We start from the raw sequence: 13461 nt of genomic DNA, 5'->3' as shown, positions 1-13461 counted from the left end.
AGGACACGATTTGAGATCCCCTCGTGACATTCAAGTATTAGCCCGACGACGAAGGCGCTCCTCATTATAATTCTTTCGCTAATGCTTCACTGCTCGCAATAACAGTATGATTGTGTTGCGTTATAAGACTAAAGAATATGCTACTTGTCCAGTTCTATTCGAATTTTAGAAAGACTCATTGACGTTAGCTTTGACAACGAGAGCAGTTGAAAGGTTTCGTTTTGGCTCGACTCTGGGCCGCCTGCACTTTTGTGTTTCAGTAGTTTCGTGATCATGTAATGCAGCGCTGGTTTAGCTGGATCACAAAACACACACAGACTTGCAAGTAGCAGAGAATGCCACATTCATGTGATATCACGGGATTCCCGAACGTTCCACACCACTTGACCAAGAACAGCTGCAGTAGTGAATCCAGTGCTCCATCTCGGCTCGGTTTCTCCATGGCCACGCATTCGTGTTTTGCACAAAACGCTGAAGTGCCACCTGTTGGGCGCCGTTTTACTCACCGACGGCCATGAACGGCAGGGATGGCGTATGCAATGTCATCGCTCCCTGCTCAGGAGCTGGTGATTTGAATTGTGCTAAAGTTATGCAGACCCTTCCAATGCAATTTTCTTTTAAACCAAGTCTTTTTTTTGGCATGAAACAAATACTGTGAGGCTTCTGGAATGGTATTTTAACACTCCACGTTGACTTAGTATTTGCCTTTAGTGTCAATTTAAGTATCTAATATCTCATTTAAAAATAGCAAGAACGTCCTATATATTTGATAAAACAAATCACCCTTAGTTCATAGTGAAGATTTACTGATTATTCTACGCTGATTATTCTGCACCACCCAGCAAAGTGCACTTGTTTTTAGAGAGGAGCTCTTAGGCACTGTTCTTGCGGCGAGTGTCAGTATTGTCCCTCGGTATAGCCGAGCAAACAGGCATAGCGAAAGATGAAAGCAAATGCGGAGCGCAGCAAGACAAGAAAAGCATAGTGGCGCGCAAAACTTTTGATGACCACTATGAGATGGCACCAGGGTAGGACGCCGTTGTCTGTTCACCAATGGCGTGCTGCGGGAACGTCGACTGATACCATATATGGAAACAAAGCACTGCATGAGCGGAGATCTGTCTGCAGTGGCTGCTGTGAATTGCACCCTCACGTCACCAACGCGCTGCCTCTTGCAATCTCCCAATTAGCGAGGCAGTCGCACCGCACTTGGCTCCATTTGCAATGTGCCTTACGAGACACAGAGTTTGTAAATAAATGCCTAGAGGGAAATCTGGCGCTAGTGTCTACGGGGGTTCTCATGAGCGCTGCCTCAACCTACATGGGAATGATGGGAAGTACAGGCTTCGGATTGACTTTGATCTTTAGACTAGTGGCGTTTGCTTGCGGTGCAGTAAACAAAGCTATACTCAAATATTGTCGCGTGAAATCTAATTTTATATCTGTAGTATATTATATAATGTACAAGACGCTACATAAACTTTGTATGACTTTGAGATGGAAGCATGGTTTACTATGGTTTGTCACCAGGACACACCAGGGTATGCATACTTGTGCGATTCTGTTCCCGATTTAACCCCCCAAAATAATTATTTATTTATTTTTGCAACAGCAATAACAACTGTGCATGTACTTATATAAAAATGCTCATCAAGTATTTATGGAAATAAAAATGTATTGTGAGAAAGTGTTGCGCCCTTGAGTGGAATGCTACAAGTGTTGTCTGCTACGACACCTGCTCGCTGCAAACACGGGTCTTTTCTCGCACACGACAGGCACTTGCTAACTCTATCTCGCTCTTTCGAAAGGTTGCGTCGGCTGTCACGATTGCTGAACGCCTTCACATACTTTTAAGCACATCTGCTGCAGTGCTAGCTAGGACGCTAGTGGCCTCCTATGAGTATGCTTCATCATATTTTATATTGACGTACCGCTTGCGGAGCGTTATGGCGTGGCTTTGCACTTACCCATTTTGCGACACTAGACTACAGCCAAGAAGCAGCAACCTTTCCTACCACAAGTAAGTTTGTGTTCTCAAAGACCTAAAACACGCATTTCAATGAGCCCATAAACGAGCAATGCATAATGAAGTCCTCAACAAAATTTCATTGTCAAGCCACTAGAAGTACAACTGTATATGTCTTGTATCAGTAGTGCCTTCTTTTTCCTATTCTGAAGCTTCATAAAGCACGTAACGGTACAGTGCCAACCTAACACACTTAACAAAGGTCCAAACGATCAAAACATGTTCTTTCAACGTTTACGATGCCGTGGCTTTGTCGTCAGGGCTTCGACGCCACACCGTGACACAAACATCGTCCCAGTCGCTGGCCCAGCGCGCTATCGCCACTTCGAGCAACATAACAAAGGCAGAGAACTTTGCGTTGCACTGTCCCACTGCAGGTTATAGCAATTGCGCTTGGAGCGAAACCAAAACTGCCAAAAAAAATACTTGTAGACTAATTCGCTAGGCAACAGAATGCCAATGCGAAGCCTGTACTTCCCATCATTCCCATGAGGGTTGAGCGATCGCAGCGCCAGATTTGCCTCTAGGTATACTAATATGAAACTCTATGTTACGAGACAAGTTGTCTGTGCCGGCCAATATATTGCGAAATGAAAACGTGTATGCAGCTGTGCTCAAATTTTGCATTAGGGAGTGTCGTAATAGTCGTTGAATTTTTTACCAATCGTCTACACTTGTTTTATCGCTTCCGTGGTCTTTCAGGGGTGTTTGACTTGCGGATGCATAGGCTTCATCTTACATGGTGGCTGCACCCACTGCCAGCCCCGATTTTATGGTGGGAACTTAGGCCTGAGGGCAAATTATGGTGATAATAGATTAACGTTCACAAAAATGTAATTTCGACCCACCCCTTTACCTTACGAGTCTTTACTGTATGCTCTAGTGCGTGATATGTTGTAGCATTTTGTTGCAATGTATTTACTGTGTGAATATTAGCTATGCATGAAACAAACAATGTCTCCACTGTCTTGTTACGTGGCATTTACGGTGTTATAACCACCTCAGCCACTGGAAGCTCTTGCATCAAAGCTGCTTTTATGCTGTCGCATCTGAGTGCTGTTATATTTTTTTTCCTTTCCAGATCCTCTGATCTCACTCTCCAACCTCAGTAGTATCCTTAGCACGCTCCGCAAGACGCTGCAGAATTTCACTCAGGCTGAAGGAAAGGAGCTGCTGAAGGCAGTGGACTTTGTTTGTGAAATCACGAACACACTTTTCTCAAGTTACGAGGTGATTCCACTTTTGGCGCTTTTACTTTCTGGAAGCTCCTTTTTATTTGCATGAACTGATTGAATGCACGAGTGGAACTTCAGTTGTTTTTTCGTAAGAAGCCTTATTATGTTTTTTTTTTTTCATGGCATATATGACACGTTTTTTTTTATATGACATTAGGTTACTTGCATAAAATGTTTGGTAATGGTTGTAATACAGGAGGTAAATTGTGTGAACTGCCATAAGCAGAGTGACGCGTCCATTCCTTGCGTTGCTCGGAAAGGGAGGAAACATGTAGCTTTGTAAAACCGTTACGGCCATAGCACAAGAACCACCACCAAGAATGTGGCCGGCACATCAGCATGTGGGAAGTTGGTCATGCCACTGGTTATTGCTACTGATGATTGAGTAATTTACTGTTTTTCTCTTTCTAGGGATGTTGCAATTTGCCTGAGTCAGAAGAATTTGTTTTTGCCCTGTTTCTTCTCGACTGTCAGAGTACGCTGTCTTCATCGCCCGGTATGTGCTTGTTGGCTCGTTCAATTTTAGCATTGCATGCTTTGTCGTTTGTAGGTTTCTAGCAGCACATGCATTCAATTCCTGTGCAGTGCTGACATTTGAGTCATGCTTGCACTTGAGATAGACACCTTCGAGATACCCATCTTTTAGCAAGTCGTTGTTTCACAGAGCGCAGCTACTACAGCCAGTTGGAGTTGTTGTGTCCCATAAGGATGGCTATGACTAAGTCGGGTCTTGATGTTTAATAACCCTTTTAATGTAAGCATATCTCACTGGTAATCCCATACGACTAAAAACAGTGTCCACCACAATTTTAACTTACCTTCTATTCACAATGTGTATACAGAACGTCAAATTATACCTAACTATTGTAGCCAGAGTTTGAAACGGTATACCCCAGGATACAAAAATATCCCAAAATCTTCATTCTTTTTGTTCAACAACACTTCATGAGCTTAGTTTTCATAGCACAACATTGCTTACTATTTTTGTCTGTATGCCACTGCCTCTTAGCACACCTCCTCTCTTCTGCATTTGAATATTGTTTTTGTTCCTTCAGAGCGTATATATATTTTTGTGCAATGTAATTTATGATGTTTATGTCATTGTGGACCTTGTGTTCGCTATCAGTTGTCCTGCTTCTGACTAATAATTTCTTATTGAACCCACTACTTTAGCCTCTGGCTAAATGTTAAAAAAGCATTAGTACTCATATGTTCTTTTAGAGCAAATAAAGAATCCAGTGCAATGCAACCTGCAGAGACACGGGAGAAAGTGCGCTGGTCATGGCAGCAAGGGATCTGCATGATTGTCAAAGCACGAGGTGGATTCCTGGCACCTGGCGGTCTTCTTCAGAAGATTGCATCGACATTGAATTCCATGTTGCTCAGCCGTCTTTCCTGTGATAAGCGGTGAGCCACATTCGAAACTTGATGCTGACTAACTTGTCCACTGTTATAAAAAATGCCTCACTAGTATTGAACTATGACTGATGACAGCTTAACTCTGCATCAAGGTAGTCAAACTAACCTTCTATTAACAGACCTCTCAGGCAGGGGCGTAGCCAGGGGGGGGGCTTATGGGGCTTCAGCCCCCCCCGAAATTTTTTCGTGCTCTCATGCGCCGCCGACGAAAACACCTCCCGGCGCCGGAAATCATGCTCGATTTTGTCTAGAATGTCCTTAATTCACGCTCGAAAAAACATTTTAGCGCAAACATTGAGAAATCGGGCTAGATTTCGCGGAAACGCCCATGCATCGGGACTCGCATATCGTAACGCAAGGAGCCCCACCTAGCACAAAATTTCAAGGGCGTTATGATGGCGAGCGAGCTCGTCTCGGCATCTCGCGGAGGCCGCATTATCTACGGAGCGCTTGGATTTCAATTCTGAAATTTTGCGGGTATAAAGTTCGCATAACATTTTGATGCGAAAGGTGCATTGACATTTCCAAAGTCGTGCTTTAGATTTTCAATTCCGGAACTTTGTGGGTTTAATGCTGTTGTAAACATTTGACGCCAAAGACTCCAGGCGCATTCCTGCCGTTGCCCTCATGTTCCGTATAAATAAAGGCCAAGGGCGATAACATCGCGACCGCATGCTCTATGTGCGAGTGAAAGCGTGGGGGGAAAGGGGAGGGGTTGAGCCGACGATGGTGGCTCAGTCTTGTGTGCGCAAGGGAGAAAAGCGGCGAGGAAGCGCGCCGCCTTCCGTCGCACGCGATACATTTTGGGAGTGGAGGGAGGGGGGGGGGGGTGTGCTGTGATCTGTGTACCTGTGGTTGCGCAACCTGTTTATTTGCCTTGTTTGATGCATTATATATAGTGGCTTTTTCTTAGGTACGTAGATTTATTGGAAACTTATACGTATATTTAAACATCTTGTTGCGAGGTTTTGTGGATATGCGAAGTGAACTTTGTTTCCAGTGACAATTTTTTGCCCTGTATCAAGCTGTATCTTCACATTTGTATATTCCATTGTATCTTCGCATTTCTAATGTACGAAGGCGAGTCAAATGAAAGTGAGACAACCCGTGCCGCGCAATAATGGTTCGGTTCATTATTTTCGAGGCATGCGCGTAGCACATACGCATCTCATTTACAAGTGACATGCAGAGGTGAGGGTAATGTTCTTTAATGCTCTCATACACTGGGTTGAACATGATTGCGTGACATAATGGACCCTCCAAAAGTTGAACAGCTCTGTGTCGTGAGGTTTTTGACAAATGAAGATCTTTCCCAAAAAGAAATTATTCGCCGTATGGCTGCCGTATGCGTGGAAGATTGCGTTTCATTGGCCACTTTGAAGCGTTGTAGCAAACTGTTCAAAGAAGGACATGAAAGTCACAAATACGATCCATGCCCGGGCCAAAGCCACCGTGCAATCACCCTCAACACAATTGAAAAGGCCGTGGTCGCTCAGTGGCTATGGTGTTGGGCTGCTGAGCACGGGGTCGCGGGATCGAATCCCGCTCACAGCGGCTGCATTTTGATGGAGGCGAAAACACCCGTGTACTTATATTTAAGTCCACGTCAAAGAACCCCAGATGAGCTTGACGACTCTTTGTCTGCAGTTGTGACCGGGAATGACTCATGGTGCCGCTACTACTAGCCTGAAACACTACGGCAAAGCTTACAGCAGAAACATTTGAATTCACGACTCCCAAGGAAAACAGAGGCCGTCATTTCTGCCGGAAAAGTGTTGACTTCATTTTAGATCGTTAAGGGCCATTATTGATCGAATTTTCTAAAGCTGGAGAGACTCTAAATAATTTCAGATATTGTGAAAGGTCGGATCGGCTGCGTGTCGCAATCAAGAACAAACGACGTGGAAAATTGAGCATTGGGAACATCTTCCTTCACGACGTTGCCCGTTCCCACGTCGCTGATGTGGTTAATACAAAACTGGCAAAGTTAAAGTGGGAAATGCTGTAGCATCCCTCGTGCAGCCCAGACCTGTTGCCTTGCGTCTTCCACATTTGGTAAAATTTGAAAAAAACTGCTCAAGGGAACCAGATTCATGTCGGAAGATGACGTGTAATTATTTACAGATTTTTGAGGCAGCAACCCAAGAAGTCTTATGAGACGGGAATTACGCGACTCGTTAGTAGGACAAGTGTCTAAATACTCATGGTGACTACTTTTAAATAAAGTACCCCATTTGTCATATATTCGCATTGGCTCACTTTCATTTGACTCCCCCTCGTATATTTTGCAGAACTCCTGCTTTTTATATGTGTTCTCTGTTGCGGCTGTAATTTCGGAGCAATAACTCGCAATACACAACCGGTGACAGCTGCTCCTGCGCAATGCATTCTAACAAAGGAAAGCGTCATTTAGATTTTCCTCTGGTCGTTCATATGTACGAAAATGTAAACATGGTTGTTGAATGACAGATATATATATATATATATATATATATATATATATATATATATATATATATATATATATATATATTGTTCCCTTGACTAATTCTATCAGGAGGAGGCCGAGCTGCAAAGTGAGCCCCCCACGAACGAAATTTCTGGCTACGCCACTGCTCTCAGGTAATAGTTCTCCAGAAAGCTGCAAGGTGAAGAGAAGTGATTAACAAAGGAAAAAGTATACATCCACCCAATCGTAGCAGTTTCTACAAAGGAAACCAACATGGGTTCCTCGAAAGAAAAGCCCCGCAGTTGAAAAATTCGTCCTGGTCCGGCACGCGAACCCAGGACCACTGCCTTTCCAGGGCAGCCACTCTGCCATCTGAGCTAACTAGGCGGCTCGCAGATAGCAGGGCGAAGTTGAACTTATCAACAACTCGAAGAAAAGGCAAGAGTTTTGACATAATAGCTCTGCGAAAACCGGCAAGGTGGAGAGAAGCAATTAATAAAGGGAAAATGAGACATCTACCCAATTGTAGCAATGGCTACAAGGGAAACCCATACAGGTTTCTCAATTTTTACTCAAGGAAGCCATATGGGTTTCATATAGTTAAGACAAGCATTGATTAAACATGTCACACAATTAAATAAAAGACTCGCAGAACAAATAATGTACAGGCTTCATTGTTGAATTAGCAGTTTCTTCCATGACCTGTCCTCTATCCCAACATGCTGCTGGAAAGAGCTGCCACCACTGGTGTAGCAGAGTTCATTCACTCATTCAGTCAGTCAGTCATTCATCCAATACTTATGGCTAGCATTTGGCAGACATGACTGTATTAAGCACACAAATAAAAAGCACATAAGCAAAATTTTTGTCGACAGCAGTGACCCTGTATACAAAGCAAACAGTTTATGAACTGCACTTAAAACACTCGCTTTTTAAATACTATTACCTAAAGAGCTCAACGAAAAGAAATGAGAATGAAATACATCTAGATAAGCCTGATATGTAGATCCATACAGAAAAGGTACATTCTTCAAAAACTAAGCTGCAAAAGCATCAAAGAAGCACCTAGGTACGTCAGAATGTTACCCTGTAATTAGAAAAGAACTCAGTATATCAGCAATAATTTAAAATTCATCACAGTGAAATGAACTTGATAGAAATCAGATTCTTATACAAGCACAACAAAAAAGAAAAACCTTCAAATATGTCGAACGTCTGAAAGTTTCAGTGTTGCTTTGCAATAGGCTATCCACCAAACACCAGCGTTCATGTGAAGCGGAGACAGCATTACCGTTTCTCTTGTTTTGCTAGATCGTTTGTACACAGCATGCCTATGCATTTTTCTCCATTATTGAGCTGATACCTCTGTTGTAGCACGGCCATCCTGTACTTGTTTACTTGTAGCCTTTATTTGACTAAGCTTTACTGTGCAGTGTTTTTTTTTAGTGTGTCCTCTTGTGTCACCTCCCTTTTCTTTCTCTTCCTCTAAACAGGCAAGGACTTGTCCGATGCTGCTGCCGGTTCCTGGAAAGTATTTTTGCAGCCATCCCCAAGGAGGAGCAGGACCCGGTGGCTCTTCTTCTTGACCCGACTGTGTCGCTGGTCCTGGAATCCATTCTTCCCACATTGCAACAGTGGGAGAAGCTCGTCAATGACACTTGCCTTTCGGTGAGCGTGCCATCCTTTGCTGCATTGTTGATTCTGCGAGTGCGTGTGTGTGTGCACTTGTTTGTGTGTGTGGGTGTTTCTGTTTTGCTGTTGAAATCAAAATGAGTAAGTAATCCTTAGTACGTACTCCCTACAGTTGTGACAGCTGCTCCGTCACACTCGGGGCCAAAAAAGCAAGACGTATGTAGGAGAAAAAGAAGAAAATAGAAAGAGGGAAACCAAACTGTGCAGATATATAAAAATCTCACTAACCCGCACGTGAAAGCCAGCGAAGCTCTGCAAGCAAGGTCCGGTGCCCTACAGAATTTGTATGAGTGTGGTTTGCTGCTGCCCGAATTCTACCCAAGACTTCTCATGCTCTTCACTATGTGCAGTGTAATTTCTTCGTTCTACCCGAGTCTTTTCAAGCACGTCACTATGTCCGAGCTTAGAACTTCTGTGGTCTCTGCTTGTATCCAACACATGTTTCCATATCTTGCGCCAGCTCTACTGACACCGGTGTTTGGCTGCACATTCTGATGACCTAGTCATGTTACCACGTTAGGGTTAGGACGCTGCCTGCTTTGCTGGCCGTTCTCTGGCTGACATTCGGTACCAACAGTGCTACGACACATTGTCATTGCCGAAGGCTGCCGTTTCCGGCAGTGCATGAAAACCATTGTAGAACTCCCGTTAACAGCCTCGCTGACAGGCATACAGAGCTCGCGAGCTGAGTAGCATAAATTTGGAGTTCAGAACACGGAGCACTCTCTCGTTATCAGAAATGCGTAAATCCCAGAGACCATAAAAAGTGTGCTTGCAGGTGACCTCACTATTCAGTTTTGTTGGAGATACTGCTGCTAAGTAGACTCGCACTTGTGTTTCTGTCATGCAGGAGCTTTTGGCAGCGCACCTAGAACATCCCGAGGACCACCCGCTCTACACGACGCAGGACTACCTCTCCAAGCAGTCCAGCAGTCAGTACCTAGACCAAGCGCACCTGGCAGACGTTGCTGGCTTTACAGAGGCAGTCTTTGATCACATGCTGGTCTCTGAGGGCGAGTCTGAGCCGAAACCACTGAAAAGCAGCAGCTTGCTCCTTAGATGTGCCCCATTCCTGATCTTGGCGCGCTGTTTCCCTCACCGAGTAAGTGCACTTTTTTTTTTTTCATTGGCTTCCCCTTCATTTTTATACATATGCTGTACAAGTCATGTTGTTATTTCTTTGGGAGTTGAAACTGAGCACTGTTATTAATTAATCTTAATGCAAAGTAATGAATGGATGTCTCATATTTTAATGCATTAGCATTATGAGCATCAAAGTGGAAAAAAGTGTATATGTGTGCAGTGTGCGAAGCTCATCACGTGGTAGAGGTAGAGAGTACATCGGAGAGCCTGCAAGAGCTTGCCAATGGGAGAGCTTAGAAGAGTGTGGGCGGTCTAGAAGCCAATCAGAGCTGCACAGGGGAGAGAGTGCCGGAAAGCTGCAAATTGGCGCTTTAGAGAGCGAAGGTAAAGGGGGCCGGCGCTAATGCGCTGTCACCTCAGTCTTTCGGCCACTGTCAGTTGCACTTTGCTCCTCGAAGAAGCTGGATGGGTATCAAGTGAGCCAACATGTCAAAATGAGCTGCAAAGCTAACGAGGCGCAATGTAACGCTAACGCATTTCTCTCGCATTTACCGCTAAATCGCCACTGAATTTTTTATTCATAGATGTTTTGTGTTTACATCCTAATTCTGTTCTATCAGTTCAACAGTTATTTCGTATCTGCTAGCCTTGATTGCACTTGAAAAACGGGGCTTACCAGGGCAGCAAGACAGGCAGTCGTATGAAAGAAGGTGATTTGTTGAAACATGGTTGCAATCGCTTATGCACAAACTGCAGAGCACGACATCACGAAAATGTAGCAGGACTGTCATCGCACTCAGTGCATGAAAAAAGAAAAGTGTTTTACCGGTGAAAATTTTCTCAGAAAGCAAAATAAAGGGTGTGGCTAAGTTTGCAAACATTATTTAGTAGAGATTATTGCTCAAGGTGGCGAATAATTAAGAGAAAAAGTGCCAGTGTTGTCCGATTTCTTTGCCTCAGTTCTGTCTGCCCTTTGGGTAATAAGCACACAGCTTGTCTGTAGTGATAATAACCAACACACAGGAACACGCATCACACAATCAACACACGTCTGTACAACTCCTTGCATGTGATGTATTGTTAACCTGTTCAACCATATCACTAACATAAATTGTATTAGAGCTTTATGGTGCCTGTTTCACCTGTTGCACATTGCTAGTTCATTCGGTGCACAATCTACTCTCTGTCAGCAGGGCCACCACGTGCCCAAGAATGCAAGTGTAAATGACCTAAAACAGTTTCTCCGATGTACTTTATTTGAATGCACTCTCCCATGTCAAGAGAATCGCAAGTGTCTGAGACAGAACAGGGGTGTCTGATATTACAAACATATGGGCTGGTATAATGTAGCGATTCCATTTATTTATTATTTATTTATTTAGAAAATACTGCAGGCCTTGTAGTGGCCCTTGCAGGAGGGGCAGAAATACAGAAAAAGACAACAACAAGGAAATGCAAGAATACATGAGTAGCAAAACAGTAAGAGCAACAATTAATTACATTGGAATGATTGCAGGGAAAAAAAGAATTAAACAATATCAGAAGCACTGCAACAAAACAAGATAAAAAGGAGCAAACAACACTTTTCAACTGTCGCATGTTCAGCTATCAACGGATTCAATGCTCTATTTGCTCTATTTTAATTCCTTTCTAATCATCCACCAATCATGACCAGTCAATCCAAGGGAGAACTTGCGATCCCAGGGCCACTTAAACCATTGATGAAGCATGAAAAAGAATAGCATTGCAATAGAACTGTTACATTAGCTGGGCCACAGTTTCTTATCACTTATCAGCTGGGTACATGATCTCTTTTTCAGGCTCGTACAGTTTCTCTTGAAGATAAAGAGGACACTGAGAACCATTCGGCCTTGAATGCAGCTATGGAGACATTTTCAAATGATGTCTTTGACTCCATTGTCAACAAGTATGTAACTCTGTATGTACCAAGCAATTGTACAGCTTACATGCTCCTTAAAGGGGCACTAAAGCGAAACAACAAATCAGTTTAGATTAATAAAGCATTGTTTGAGAACACTGCAGGCAGTCATTTCAAGATAACAGTTTGATTGTTAGACGAGAAAATTAAAGTCGAAGTATCGGTATTTGAACTTCGTGCCTAAACCTCGACGCCGGTACGTCAGTGTGACATCAGGGATTCCAAAGTATGTTTTCGCATTTGGGCCATGTTAGCTGAGTAAAGGTCCCCGAAACTTGCCATGTTGAATATTTGGTTCCTTTAGAACACAATGTAGTCAATCTGTACCGCGATATAATTAAGTAGGCCCTAGAAGATGTCATCAAAATCCATGACGTCACAGTGACCAGGTGTGGGAACTTCAAGGGGGCGTCGTCACCCGTCTTTCGTTCTTGCGCTTTTTTTGGCTTACCAAGCTTCTTATCGTGGTAAGAGTGGTGTTTTTGGCTTAGTAGAGAGGCAGTTTACTGATCCAGAAGTAATAATTTTTCTCTTTAGTGCCCCTTTAAAGCAAAGAGTCATATTATGAATACGCAGCTGTCACAGTCACTTGAGCTTCAGTTCAAGCTCCCCTCAGTTGTGCTGGCATTTAAATTTTTCACTGACCTTGTTTTTTGTTCACAGAGCCGCCTTGAGCGAAAAATTGTGGTTAGAGGCACTTGTCTACTTCCTGAGGAAGCTGAGAGAAGATGGAATTGCAAGAAGAATCTGTGACTCACACTACATTGTTGCCAAAGACAATTTGTGAGTTTGCTTGTACTTTGCTCTTAATTCTCATGCAGTACTTGCAAACAAATATTGAAACATATCTGGCTGATTTCTTATCACACACTTTAATGACAGAGCATAAGAAATATTGGATGCATTTGTACTGCATGCACTATTCTTGTCTCACTTGTAAGATTCCTCATCAGGTCCAATAAAAAATTTAGAATATATGCTTTGAAGCCGTAAAGTGTCATCTAAGGAGCATCTTTCTGCAAGACTTTGTATATAGTGGGCAGTAGTAGTGGCGATGGAGGCAAATAAAATGCTACGGGTCAATGGTTCAAGAAGGTCATCTACCATTCCCACAGTAGAGGCTATCTTCCATTATCTTGACAGGGGGGCTCCAGCGATATTTCTCTCCAGCCTTCTCCCGTATCAGCATCAAAGACATCACAAATGTTGGTTGTGAGATGGGGCTTGTGTTGATGTCACAAGCCCCATCTCTCTTTTTCTCTGTCTCCCTTTTTTGCTGCATGACGCATTTCTGGTGGCAATATTTTTATGCTCTGTGTTTCATGGTAATGTTTTGCCAGGTTTTACCATTTTAAACAGACAAGTCCAGAGCTCACTTCATGTACTGAGGATTCTGTCTGCAAAGTATTAAATTCATGAGTGCCACAAAAATGGCTGAAATTTCATACCATAAACTGCATGTCCTTACTCATTGTCTCTTGAGGAAGCGCCACTCCCAGCAAGAGAGTCAAGGTAACGTGCGCAAACGCCATGAAGTAAAACGCAGTCCTAGCAACGTCACTCATCATGACACATTACTTCAGTAAATCGTCCAATGTGGAATACGCAATGCCGTCAC

The 13461-nt window shown here is 43.4% G+C and overlaps 1 protein-coding gene across 1 annotated transcript in view; it reads left to right on the top strand.

The window, feature by feature from the left end:
- Ltn1 (E3 ubiquitin-protein ligase listerin) overlaps window positions 1-13461 on the top strand; it is a 46548-nt gene that overhangs the window by 13012 nt on the left and 20075 nt on the right. The window contains exons 12-18 of the mRNA XM_065454846.2: window positions 3108-3256; window positions 3673-3757; window positions 4518-4668; window positions 8623-8797; window positions 9672-9923; window positions 11725-11831; window positions 12507-12626. Of these exons, the coding sequence (XP_065310918.2) occupies window positions 3108-3256; window positions 3673-3757; window positions 4518-4668; window positions 8623-8797; window positions 9672-9923; window positions 11725-11831; window positions 12507-12626 (1039 nt within the window). The remainder of the gene's footprint in view (window positions 1-3107; window positions 3257-3672; window positions 3758-4517; window positions 4669-8622; window positions 8798-9671; window positions 9924-11724; window positions 11832-12506; window positions 12627-13461) is intronic.

Source organism: Dermacentor albipictus, chromosome 5, assembly GCF_038994185.2.
Source record: "Dermacentor albipictus isolate Rhodes 1998 colony chromosome 5, USDA_Dalb.pri_finalv2, whole genome shotgun sequence".
In the NCBI taxonomy this organism is placed as follows: Eukaryota; Metazoa; Arthropoda; class Arachnida; order Ixodida; family Ixodidae; genus Dermacentor; species Dermacentor albipictus.
Note: the sequence above shows the minus strand (reverse complement) of the source record. Positions and strands in the feature narration are given on the sequence as shown.